The 12,862-nt window shown below is 43.5% G+C and overlaps 1 protein-coding gene across 1 annotated transcript in view; it reads right to left on the reverse strand.

Annotated features, from left to right (window-relative positions):
- ERCC6 (ERCC excision repair 6, chromatin remodeling factor) overlaps positions 1–12,862 on the reverse strand; it is a 76,550-nt gene that overhangs the window by 8,150 nt on the left and 55,538 nt on the right. Inside the window, exons 11-16 of the mRNA XM_081075068.1 lie at positions 10,411–10,527; positions 6,794–6,889; positions 4,543–4,758; positions 3,980–4,090; positions 3,478–3,597; positions 2,651–2,745 (exon numbers count right to left, since the gene is read on the reverse strand). Of these exons, the coding sequence (XP_080931194.1) occupies positions 2,651–2,745; positions 3,478–3,597; positions 3,980–4,090; positions 4,543–4,758; positions 6,794–6,889; positions 10,411–10,527 (755 nt within the window). The remainder of the gene's footprint in view (positions 1–2,650; positions 2,746–3,477; positions 3,598–3,979; positions 4,091–4,542; positions 4,759–6,793; positions 6,890–10,410; positions 10,528–12,862) is intronic.

Here is a 12,862-nt window from a genome sequence, read left to right on the forward strand (position 1 = left end):
CACCATATTTTGTGATCACAATGGAAAGGCTCCATGTCACACATGGCTTCTGGTATGGCAATTTCTGTCAAATAGAAACATTGCAACGTGTCCTCATCCACCTTCTTCACCAAATCTGGTACCATGCGACTTCTCACTCTTCCCCAGTCAAAATGACCATGAAAGGTAAACATTTTGAATTGATTCAGGACATCGAGGCAGCCATGAGAGTACAACTAAAGACACTCACGAAAGAGGACTTCCAGAACTGCTTCAGAAAGTGGCAAGAATGATGGGATAAGTGTGTTCAAAGCAAGGAGGAGTATTTTGAGAGGCATTAATGGCAATGTGTTTTTTTACTGTAATATATATTTTTTAATTTAAACATTCACCATATTGTTTGATCATGCCTTGTATTATTATTTATACCCAGTGGGGTTTTGCAACTTCCAAGATTAATCACATTTCAAGAAATTTCTTTTCACTTACATTCATGTGATTCAGCCTCTCTGAGCTGGAAGGAGTCAGCCTCCTGATGCCTGGACAAGGGTCGTCTGCCCTGCCCTAGCAGGACCCTCCTGACGAGGAAATCTTACCTAGGCTTTGCGAAGTTCTCCTTTGGAGTCACCTCACCAGCTTCCACCGGCTGATCCACACTCTATGCTGAAGCACTACACCTTCATCACTTGCCTGGGTATCTCCATAAAGTAGTCCTGCCCCTTCCTAATCACTTATTTTTCAGGCTAAGGCGCGTATCTCTAAGAGGAAGCTTTCCCTCTAAGGATGTGTCTCTAGCCCTCTCACAACAAGGCTCTTGAAGAACATGAACCATCCCACGCATGGCCCAGTGCATGGTGGAAAGCAGAGGCCTCCCTTTAGAAGCTGGGATGCAGCTCAACAGTAAAGTCTTCAGCAGGGGAGGTGACAAAGTTGGCAATATCTCCATTCTACTATTGAAGTTACCTTTGATTAAATCCCCTAGTCATTATAGAGAGAAACATGGAGGAAAACAACTGGTGTCCGGGTCAACCTTTCTCCATGATGCATCTGAGCCAAAGCCAACAAAACACCCAGAATAATCACGATTGTGTGCTGTGTTTGAATACCAATATGTTAGCGTTTCAATTTTGTCAATGCTTAAAATTTTTCTGGAAGAAGATAGTAGGTAGGAACATTTTTCTCTAATACTACGAAGTCTACACATAAGCAGTCCTTGAAGTTTAATAAGGTAGAAAAATGATCAGGATCAAAAACATTTTTCAAAAAACTTACGATGAACACAGTGGTACATGTACCTTTACAGATAAATGTTATCAGATTTGGGGGGTAGATACCCAGGAGAGGGATTGCTGGGTCATATGGTAATTCTATTCTTAACTTTTGGAGGAAACTCCATACTGTTTTCATAGTGGCTGCACCAGTCTGCATTCCCACCAGCAGTGTATGAGGTTCCTTTTCCTCCACTGCCTCTCCAACACGTGTTATTACTTGTCTTGCTGATAACAGCCATTCTAGCAGGTGTGAGGTGATATCTCATTGTGGTTTTGATTTTCATTTCCTTACCAGCTAGTGAAGTTGAGCAGTTTTTCATATATCTGTTGGCTGTTTGTATGTCTTCTTGGGAGAAGTGTCTGTTCAGGTCCGCTGCCCATTTTTTAATTGTATTGTTTGTTTTTTTGTTTTTTACTTGTATGAGTTCTATATACATTTTGGATATTAGCCCTTTGTGGAGGCTAATTGTGAGAAAAAGGAACCCTTGTACACTGCTGGGGGAATGTAAATTGGTGCAGCCATTATGGAAAACAGTATGGAGGTTCCTCAAAAAATTAAGAACAGAATTACCATATAACCCAGCAATCCCCCTTCTGGGTATCTGACCCAAAAATCTGAAAACATTTATCTGTAAAGATATATGTGCTCTGATGTTCACTGCAGCATTATTCACAGTGGCCAAGACATGGAAACAACCAGTGTCCTGCAATAGACGATTAGATAAAGAAGATGTGGTACATATATACAATGGAATATTACTTGGCCATAAGAAAAGATGAAATACTGCCATTTGCGACAACATGGATGGATCTTGAGATTATGCTAAGCAAAATACGTCAGACAGAAAAAGCAGAGAACCATATGATTTCACTCATATGTGGGATATAAAACTGAAAGCAACAAACGAACAAGACAAATAAACAAAAACTCATAGACACAGACAATATTTAGTTACCAGAGGGTAAGGGGGGACGGGGGTTGGTAAAAGAGCGTAGAGGGGGTCAAATATATGGTGATGGAAGAACTGACTGGGTGGTGAACACAGAATGCAATGTATAGATGATGTATTATAGAAATGTACACTTGAAACCTATATAATTTTTTTACCCACCAATGTCACCCCAGTAAATTTATTTAAAAATAAATAAATAAGTAAATAAATAAATAAATAAACAAAATAAAAAAACTTACAATAAGCCATCTAGGCTTATTTTAATATGAAAAAATACAAAAAGAAATAAAAAATTTAAGAAAGCACATTATCCCTCAAGCTATGGAAACAATTGCTCCAAGACGGAAAGACTTTTTAAAATTCTTGGTGGTGTCTTTCTATATCCTGCACACACTGCAGCCAGGAGAGCAGTCGTCAGTCAAGGAGTGGGCAGACACGTGTACTGACCGGTGGTAAATCTTTTCTTCAATGGTGCCCGCAGTCAGAAGCCTGTACACCGTAACCTGCTTCTTCTGGCCTATCCTCCACGCTCGCTCCCGGGCCTAAGACAGAGAAACACATCTCAACAAGGGCCCTTCCTAATGACAAGAACTGAATAAAAGAAACATAGGGAGCTGGATGCTTCCTTCCACTCCCAAGTCAGAAGTTTGGCTAATGAGGCTAAACCCACCTAAGGCCTATTAAGGAAGATACACAGGCAGGTGACAAAGAGGGACCAATATCTCTACCTAGAAAGCATATGTGTTGTTAAGGTCACATATTCTTTTCAGCCCACGTCTAGCAATGGATGCTATGGCCAGACTGCTGGGCTCTTCCTGTCTGTGATGCTGGAGGGTGTCTTCCTCATGCTGAAGATGAGGCAACAGCCAAGATGGGAAGTACATGGTGAAGCTAGCACGAGCACTAAGGCCACTCCCCAGTGCCAGCCCGTGAACTACAGCTGACCCTGAGCCCTGCATAGTCACACTCCATGCACAAGTATAAGCTCTGCCTTCCCCAAAACTGTACTAATAGGCCACCATTGATGGGAAGCTTAACATAAACAGCGAATAAACACATACTTTGTATGTTATATGTATTATATACTGTATTCTTACAGTAAAGTAAGCTAGAGAAAAGAAAATGTTACTAAGAAAATCATAAAGAAGACAAAATACATTTACTGTATTTATTGAAAAAAATCCACATATAAGTGGACCCGCACAGTTCAAACCCATGTTGGTCACGGGTTAACTGTCTGTCACCAATATACTCCTTTTTAAAAAGAAACAGACCTGTGTGTCGGTGCTCGGGTTCCAGTCGGGGTCATAGATGATGACTCTGTTTGCCCCCGTCAGGTTGACTCCTAGGCCACCCACCCGAGTGGTCAGAAGAAACACAAATATGGACGTGTCCTAGAGGTAAAACATACAACACTTAATATGCACATTTAAGACTCAGTAGAGTTCTGCCCTTCCCTATTCCACACATGGAAAATGTTCCCAATATAAGGAATGGGTTATGTCTGAAAGACCTTCGTTAGTCAAGATCCCATCTCACAGCTCCTAGTTTTATTATCAGTATCAGTAATATTTAAAAGTTTGGATTTCAAGAACACACACACACACACACACACACACACACACACACACACACACCACCCCCCACCGCCCCCTTGCCCAATAATCCCGAAACGCACAGACCAGTCCCGATGAAAGCACTGCGTGCAGACACGCTCCTTCCTGCTCGCTGCATACAGTACCCCCATCAGACTCTCCTCTTACGTCCACATGTTACCTCATTGTATCTTGTAATCAGTGGTTGTCTTGAAGCTATTGTGGTCGTACCATCCATTTTGAGATAGGAATACTTTCGGGCTCTAAGGAATACTTCAAGTATGTCCAACATCTGTTTGGGAGACAGGATGGGGGATAAGAGTTTAAAAATCATATACACACCCCAATGAGTGCTTCTACCTTGTGTAAACAGTCACAACTTCCCACCAGGCGTAAATGAAAAGGGTTTCTTGCTTTAAAGCAGATAAATATAATTGCTACAAGAGTATTTTTAATATTTCCCTACTGTTAATTCTTACAAGTTTTATAAATAGCTGGGCATTGATTTGAGTTCAGGCCCAAACTCACCACAGCTAGAATTCCCCGGAAAGTAAGCCTTTTTTAAAAGCCAACTTCTGGGCACCAATTCGAGACAAGGATCCAAGCTCCCAAAGAGACCTGCAGGCTGCTCCCTCAGTATCAGTGGGAAGATCGGCTTTTGGATCCTCATTTTAGACGATAGCCCATATTTTGAATTAATGACTGTAAGTCATAAAGAACCAACTTGTTGAGGCTGATGCTCACCTGCCTTGACTGAGAAAACAGCAACACTCGCTGACCCTGCTTGTGCCATATCTTCAACAAGGACTCAACAACTATCATCTTTCCAGAACGTTTCCAGTATCCGAACTGGTCTTCTTCCAGCTCATCCTCTGGAATACCTTTGAGATTCTTGGGGCCCCCAGAAAAGAGGTCAGGGTGGTTGCAGATTTTTCTTAGGGCTATAAGTCCAGAGAAAATCTACGGTATAAAAGAATTACGTGCACTCAGATTATCCCATGTAAAATCATATTCCTCGGGAAGGAAGGGAAGGAGGCTGTTCGGTATGTAACACAGGTTAAGAAGTTTTACTTACTTTTACATTAATATGATGTAGTATCAGAAAATGTATCTGCATGGAAAATACACAAATGGGAGAGATCTGAAGGGCAGTTCACTGAGCAGGACACAGACGGGGTGAGAGCCCGCCATCCCTGTCCAGCAGGACTGCATCTCTCCCAGCTTTCAAAGTGTGACCAAATCAAGTTCACCAGCATAAAAGCTCAAGCAGAAAAATATAAATCATAAATTAAGCCAGGAATCAAAGTGTATGATAGTTTTAACCAGTAAACAACACTTAAACAGACACATGATAAAAGATCTGAATAAATCAGGAATATTGTCAAAATTCCCTCAAGAGCCATCTGTGACTCATTTTCCTCCCCCAGCCGTGTGCTGTCCAATCCAGTAACACCAGGCACATGCGGCTAAGAGCTCAGGAAGTGTGGCTAAGCCCAACTGAGATAGGGCACAAATGGCAAACACAGCTGACCCTTGAACAACACAGGTTTGAACTGCGAGGACCTTCTTATACCTGAATTGTTTTCAATAAATACATGTACAGTCAGCCCTTCATATCCATGGGTTTAGCATCCGTGGATTCAACCAACCGCTGACTGAAAACAGTACTTTTGATCTCAGGCTGGGAACCTGTGGATGAGGAGGGCTGATTGCATGCATTGTTCAACGTCATTTAAAAAAAGGGACTTGAGCATCATTGGATTTTGGCATCTGCAGGGAGTCGTGGAACCAATACCAAAGGATGACTATAGTTAAGCTTTTGAAAAGTCAAAAGTTAAAAGCAGATTTTTGACTATGTGGGGGGTGGGGAGGGGAGTGGCTCCCCTAATCCTGGAGTTGTTCAAGGGTCAACTGGGTCCAATTTTGAAGACTTACTACGAAAAAAAGAAAGTAAAATATCTCAATAACTTTGATTACGGATATATCCAGTTAAATAAAATCTATTACCTAAATTGACTTCACCCTCTTACTCTTTTATAATTTTTAACATGACTACTAGGAAACGGGAAATCGCACATATGGCTTGCGTTCTGCGTCTGCGGGCTGGCGCTGATCCCGATCAGCTAGGGCTGCACAACTTAGAGGCACACGGAGCTGAGCTAACGGGCGATTTAGGAGATGAACAGATGTGAATGATTTACAAACCTCCTATAGATGCCAATGAAAGACAAAGTAAGAAATTGTGAGGGATGGTTAAAAGAACTGAAATGACTTCATTTGGAAGAAAAAGCGTGCAGGTGTCATGGAGCACAGGTGGCACTCATGTGACCCGCATCTAGCTCTTCATCTACGTCTGTGTACAAGCAGGAAAGTGTGTGTCCTGGAGCATACTCAGTTATACCTCCAGTGAGGACAGATCAAAGACTAAGAGAGGCTTTCTTACACGTCAGATAAGTAAAACACAATTCCCATTTTAAGATACTGGGACACAAAGAAGTTGAATAATTTACATGAAGCTTTGACTTAAATGCTGATTAAAAACCTACTACGTATACTTACTTAACAGACATGTACACACAAAGATGGCTGACTATTGCCAATAACTGAAATGACGGTATGGAGAAGTTTATGACGTTAATTCCTCCGCTCTGCGCCTACAAAACCAGCAGTCCATGGCTGCTTCCCGACATTTGTCACAGGGTCGGTAGCCCCGCAGGACTCACCATTACAGGCCCTGCCTGCTGTCCAGCACTGTTCTCCCACCTGACCACATAGTGCTGGATTCAAGTGCAACAGCTCCAGTACAGACAAGAAATGGATGTGCTGAAATTTAATCGTGTGTTCTCTCACTTCTGGAAGGGCTCCAAACTAAGTGAAGGTTCACACGGTAATGTTTTCAAGAGTAAGAGTGAACCCTGACTAGTACTAGTTTCCTTTCTTTCCCCACTTCCCTTGGTCCACAATTCATTTCTCCGGCTTCTGTCAGTAGGCTGACCTGTAGCTCTCCATTGAGAATTCTGTAAACTTCTTTGGAATCGATGAAATTTTGGTAGACTTTATGTTGCTCATCTGTAAGACGGCAAAATAAGACCTATGGGGGCAAAAGAGAGAGAAACTATGTAATTTCAAAAGAAATTTAACAGAATAAAATTATTAAAATACCAACAAAATTTTCTAATCAAAACAGTATAATGTATGCAATGTTAACAATGTACCTCTTGTTTCAAAGAACCCAAACGAAGCCACATCTGTGAGCTGAACAGTGAGCGCAGCCCCCTCCTCTCACCAGCTCCCATTTCTGTCATCCATCCATCTCTTGGTCCGCACTGTCCTCACAGCCCCTGAAGCCTGGTTTCCTGCTCACAGGCAAGTTCAAGGCCAGGTGCACAGAGACACCTTCCTCCAACCTAGCCAACAAGCGCCCGACCGTCTCCCATGTGCAAACCTGACCAGGGCCCGTGACTCCGCCGGCACACCCCCTTTCCTGGAGTTCTAAGCGCAGGTCAACAGGTTTTCCAGACTCTTCTCTGGCAGCAACCCCACCCTGCCAGCCCAACTGCAGCAAATACTCCATGCCGTCATGTACTCTGATTCTGCTTCTCAACCTTCCTCATTTTCCAAGTGGACCGCTGTCACCTCATGGCTCAACTTTCCTCCTTGGCTAGTCATATTCCCAAGGCATTGTCCTTCAGTCACACCCCTGCCACCCACTGCCACTGCCCTGTAAACTTCCAAATGTAGATTAACTCAACCACCTGCCTTCTGTCCTCCTTCCCAGTTAAGGGTTGAGCACTGCTGGAGAATGTCACTCACGAGGGTGAAGTCCTGCCACTGCCTGCTCCTGGTCTCCAAGGGAACCCTCTATGCACTCCCTGCCCAGCACCTTCTGCAAACCCAGAATGGCTGTGACAACACTTCTCACTCCCCTCAAGCCACCCACCCACCTCTGTCTCAATCTCTACTTAAAAACAATCAAACAAAAACAAAACAACAAAAATAACACTGACGCTATCAGGCATCGTTCTCTATAGTTTTCATTTCCTAAAATTTATCTGTTTCTTCATCTGCCTCAGCGTATTTTCCTTTAGTCTCAAAGGAATAGGTTCCTATATGGAATCAAAGGCAATCCTTCAACCTTCCCACCAGATGTGAAAACCCACTCATCACCTTCCTCAGGACATAGCTCCACCCTTCAGACTCTCCAAAATTCGAAGGCGAAAACTCCGAAAGTATCATGTACAATAACCAGCTTTACTTCCTTGCCTTCTAGTCACTCATGAACCCAGCACAAGCCGGGAGGGCACTTCCGCTGGTGCCACTGGGACTGTGATGGACGAGGTCACTGTAACTTCCTAGTTGCCACACACTGGGTGCTCAGGGCCTCTGGACTCCGCTTCTCCTGAGCCATCCCTTGCATCTCCACCTGGGCCTCTCGTCCTCCCAGCTCACTCCTCTACTACCTTCTCCTTAATTTTGCCCTTTCCCTGGGCTGCTTCTCTTCACATTCTACATGGACTCCTTGGGCAAACTCACCCCTTCTTGTAACTTGAACACCTTCCCTGCTCACAGGTCATAGCTACACCCAGACTAGAACTCTCCTCAGTCCTGAACCCATTTATGACTGCCTTTTGGTCAAGAAGATGTTCCCTCGCACTTCAAACATAGTAAGCTAAATTAAACTCATCAGCTGTCTCCTCTGAGTTGTGTGTCCTTCTGAAGCCTCTGCTGCAACAGCGCCATCCCAGCATCCACGTGAGAAACCTGGGGGTCTCCAGGCCCTCCGCCTCCTCCTGCCAGTCCCACCTTCGCCTCCGTTCAGGCCCACAGCTTTGCTCTTGAGGAATATACAGGGACTGGCTAACTCATTCCACTTGCCTCCATTTTCTTTCCCTCCAATGCTTTCAGATACTCCCTGAGTAATCTTTCTGACCTGAACCTGAGTGTTCATAACTCAGGAATTTCTTAAATTCACATTTCAATCCTTTAAAAATGGCAAGAGAAAAGCCTCTCTCAATCACCAAGTAAATTGGACAAGCTATTCACCAGGTACCTAGTGTCTGCGAATCACCGTTCTAGGTGTCATGCAGAGTCTGAAAACAGAATGCCAACCTCAAGGAGCTCCAGTGGGGAGCCTGTGGGGTCTTCACATGGAGCTTGTTTGTGTATGTGCTTGCTGGAGGGAACAACATATGCAAAGGGAGGGAAAAGTGGCTCATGTTTAAAAACAGGAAGCAATGTACCACAGCTACTGCATGGAACAGAGGAAGAGGGATTCAGGTATTCCAGTGAAAATAAGTCGACACAAACAGCTAAATCAGTCTTCTTTGTGGGGAGATGGACATCAAAGGTATGCTGATAGGGAAACAAGCCTTGGAAAAATGAATCCAGCAACAATGTGCAATGCTGAATGGAGAGGATGGTGCCCGTGGCTGAAAGACCAGCCACACTAAACTGCTCTAACTGATGAGGATGTAAAGCAGATACATGAGAGATTACAAAGGACACATAAACACATCAGCTGGCTGACTGAGAATTAGACGCAGCTCAGAGAGCTGTGTCCTGAGTAACCAGCAGGAAGTGAGGGGAATGCTAAGACCAAAGCCTAAACGTGGAGGTGAGTTCTGGTGGGGAGGGAAAAGGCAGTGAGGAAAGGAGCATGGATGACAGAGCTCCCAGGTCCTTTACAGTTTCAGCATTCAAAATCTGCAGTGCATTCACTCTTAGATTCTGAATAGGAGGTGCATTCATCTATTCATAGAGCACTAGGGTGGAATTTTAAACGATGATTCTTTGAAAACTGAAGTCAGATGATATCACTCCTTTGCTCAGTATCTTCCTGTGAATCTCCTCCAGTCTTCCCCACGACCTGTGGGCTCTGGTGATCTGGCGGGCGACCCGACTGCTTCCTTTGAGCCTTCTCCTTGCTCCTGCCTTCCAGCTACACTGGCGGCCTTGCTGGTCCCTGAACATACGAACACACCCCTACTTTCCATCCATCTAGAATGCTCTTCCTCCAAAATCCCCTATAAGTCCCTCCTTCACCTTCTTTAGGCCTCTGCTCAAATGTCAGTTTATCAGAGGTCTTCTCTGACTGTCCCTTATAAAAGCCTGCTTCCCCAAATCCTTGCCCTCAGCACTCCCTATCTATCTCCCTTACCCTGCCTCATTGTTGTCTCCACACTTACCGCCACCGGCCACCTGATGTATTTATTTTTGACTGTCTCTCCCCAAAAATGAACACGAGTTTAATGAGAACAAGTGTTTGCTTCACTCACTGCTATCTCCCAGGCATGTGGCTGGTACCTAGTACAATTTGTAGCCTGAATGAATTGGGGACTTTGAGGCAAATGGAAAAGTTCGAGAAGAGTAGCTGTGGGAATCCATGTGTTAATAAGAGAGAGCTAAGCCTGTGGATGAGAGAAGCGTCTTCCTGAGGGCAGATACCACAGCGGGCTCCCCGGGCACATACAGGTACATATGGGTGTAGATCGGCCTGCCCCACAGCACCTGGGACTCCAGTCAGCCTCACCAAGTCTGCATATGAAAAGCAGAGCAGATAGACAGGTATGCTCGTGTTTTAGGAGTGTTTTGGTAACTCCTGGATTTACAGACCTGTTCGTTTTTATCTGGCAAAGAAAGACTCATTTTGACATCTGACTTCATTCTCCGCAGTAGATATGGGTTTATGGTATCCCGTAAGACACACGCACACTTATAAGCAGTTTTGACCTTTAGTAAGAGAAAAGAAGAAACAATTACCACATGTTTAAGGAATGTGTTTGTTCTTACCTCTCAACTGATTCCAATGCTTAAAAAAAGAATTTTCAAAAGAATCACCAATGACTGTGGTTGGCAATGGCTGCAAAATGGTTTTAAAAAATTAGTATAAGTTAAATATACTCCAGGAGGTGGTAGCTGTCATCATAATATCAGTAAAAAAAACCTTAACCAAAATGTACCAACAAAAGAACACTGGTAATTTTGTGCCCTATTCTTCTACACGTTCTTTAATTATTGCATAGTTAAACCCTAAGGTCAAGATTTATTTGGTTCTCAACCACCCTCTAGGGAAAACACAATGCTTTCAAACAAATCTTTGCTTATAAGCTTGTATTCTCCAAAAGCTACAAAGGAACTGCGACCCTGCAAGACTGAAGAGCAAAAGCCAACTCTGGGGAAAGCTGCAGCAATGGACGCAAGAAGATCATCAGCGGAGACCACTGCCCACGGAGACTTAGGAGAGTAGGATCAAGAAAAGCCCCGTGAGTCCAGAAATGAAAGGGCACTCCGGCCTACAATGGACAGCTGGCTTTGTAATGGAGCACAGCCACAGGAGACAGGTATTAACTGTACGTATAAACACAAAGGCCCACAGCGCAGGAAACCACTCCCTCTGCAATTCACTTAAGGGCAAACAAAGAATTCAATGAATTATTGATACCTTAAAAAACAATCTAAATAGGCTTAACAACCTAGTAAATTACTATTTAATAGAACAAGAAAAAATGCAACCAAAGTTTAATCTTAAGAAAGCTGCGAAATGAATGACAAAAAGAGCTTGATCGTAATACAGAAAAAAATCACATTACAGAATTAACATTAAAAAAGAAAACATTTTAAAAGACCCTAAGAAGACTTCAAGTATGTATACATGTGTGTTTATCTTATGTGTATGTGCATGTGTAAACATAAAAAAATAGGTTTTACTTGGAATAGCAGACAATAAGAAAGAAGCTCAATTAATCAACAACTTTTAGTTACAGGTAACCCCATAAATGTATCATTCAGACACTGATAAAAATTACCATTAAGACAGGTACATATTATGGGTTATAATGCAGAGAGGATTAAGTTTCAGAATTTAACAAGACATTATAGTCTCACCAAGGAAGTACTTGTTTAAATTCTTCCTAAAAATAAGCACAGTGTTTTAAGGAAACTGTCCTTACATCCTCACCTCTACCCACACTTCTCCTGCCGAAGAGCCAGTAAGCTGGTTGGTGATGCTGGAAAACCAGGACGGGGCTGTTGGGCGGCCTATTCTCTCCTGCTCGTCCACCCCTCTAGGAGCTCCCCTGCTCCTGAGCCACTGTGGTGAACTAACAAGGGTCAGAGCCCAGCACAGCTGGGGACAGGTCTGGGTCTGTCATATCCAACTCTCCCCAGAGGAAGATCTTAAGCTCTAGGCTGGGGTGAGGATAGGAATTCAGGAAAGACTAAGAAACCTTATTTTAGTCTTGATGTCAAGCCACATTCCCCAGTCCAACCTTCCTAAAGAATCCCGTGCTTCAGGCAATAAAGCTGATTCTCCTGTCCTTTTCTCTGTGAGTAAAAAAAACACAGGAGGGGGAATCCAGCTGTTTCTCTATCACTATTTCTCTATCACTTCCAACTCCGCAGTGCTGTGGAAAATGGATACCGAGCTGAGCATGCCCACGATTTCTTCCTATTCCTGACCAGGTAGAGTCATAAGTACACCCAGCTCTGCTCCTTCCAGAGTTGTGTGACCTTAGACAAGTCACCAAAATGCTGAGTCTCAATAACCTTGAGCATGAAATAAGGAGGTTCGATTAGATGACTCCTCAGGTTCTTTTTAGTTCTAAAATCCTCTGCACAAGCTTAACATACAGATCCAAGAAGCAGTCCCCACGTTTGGTATAACAGTTACTGTTCTTCCTCCTCACCTTCCCCTACCTTTCAGGTCCTAGTGTAGTCGTCTGGGCCTCAGGAAGCCTTTCTGACTCCCACAGTCTCTAATACTGTATATCGTTGATAACAGATCTTATTACCCTGCATTATGATCATGTTTATTTTCCCTCTACGGACCCCGCCATGAGCTGGGAATACTATTCACAGAAAGGTTCCAGTCGCTGGCCATCTCCCGTCATTTTAGCCCCAGCCTGACACAATAAACATCTGCTGACAGACTATCTTCTTGGGATTCAATAATGTGTGGCAGCCATGGACTCAAACAGAAAGGAGCAAATAAAAACTACACCTCTGCTCCCAAGGACCTTATAATCTAAAAATGGAAAAAAGTGCACAAACTTCTGAAACAAGGACT

Source organism: Rhinolophus hipposideros, assembly GCF_964194185.1.
Source record: "Rhinolophus hipposideros genome assembly, chromosome: 15".
NCBI classification, from domain to species: domain Eukaryota; kingdom Metazoa; phylum Chordata; class Mammalia; order Chiroptera; family Rhinolophidae; genus Rhinolophus; species Rhinolophus hipposideros.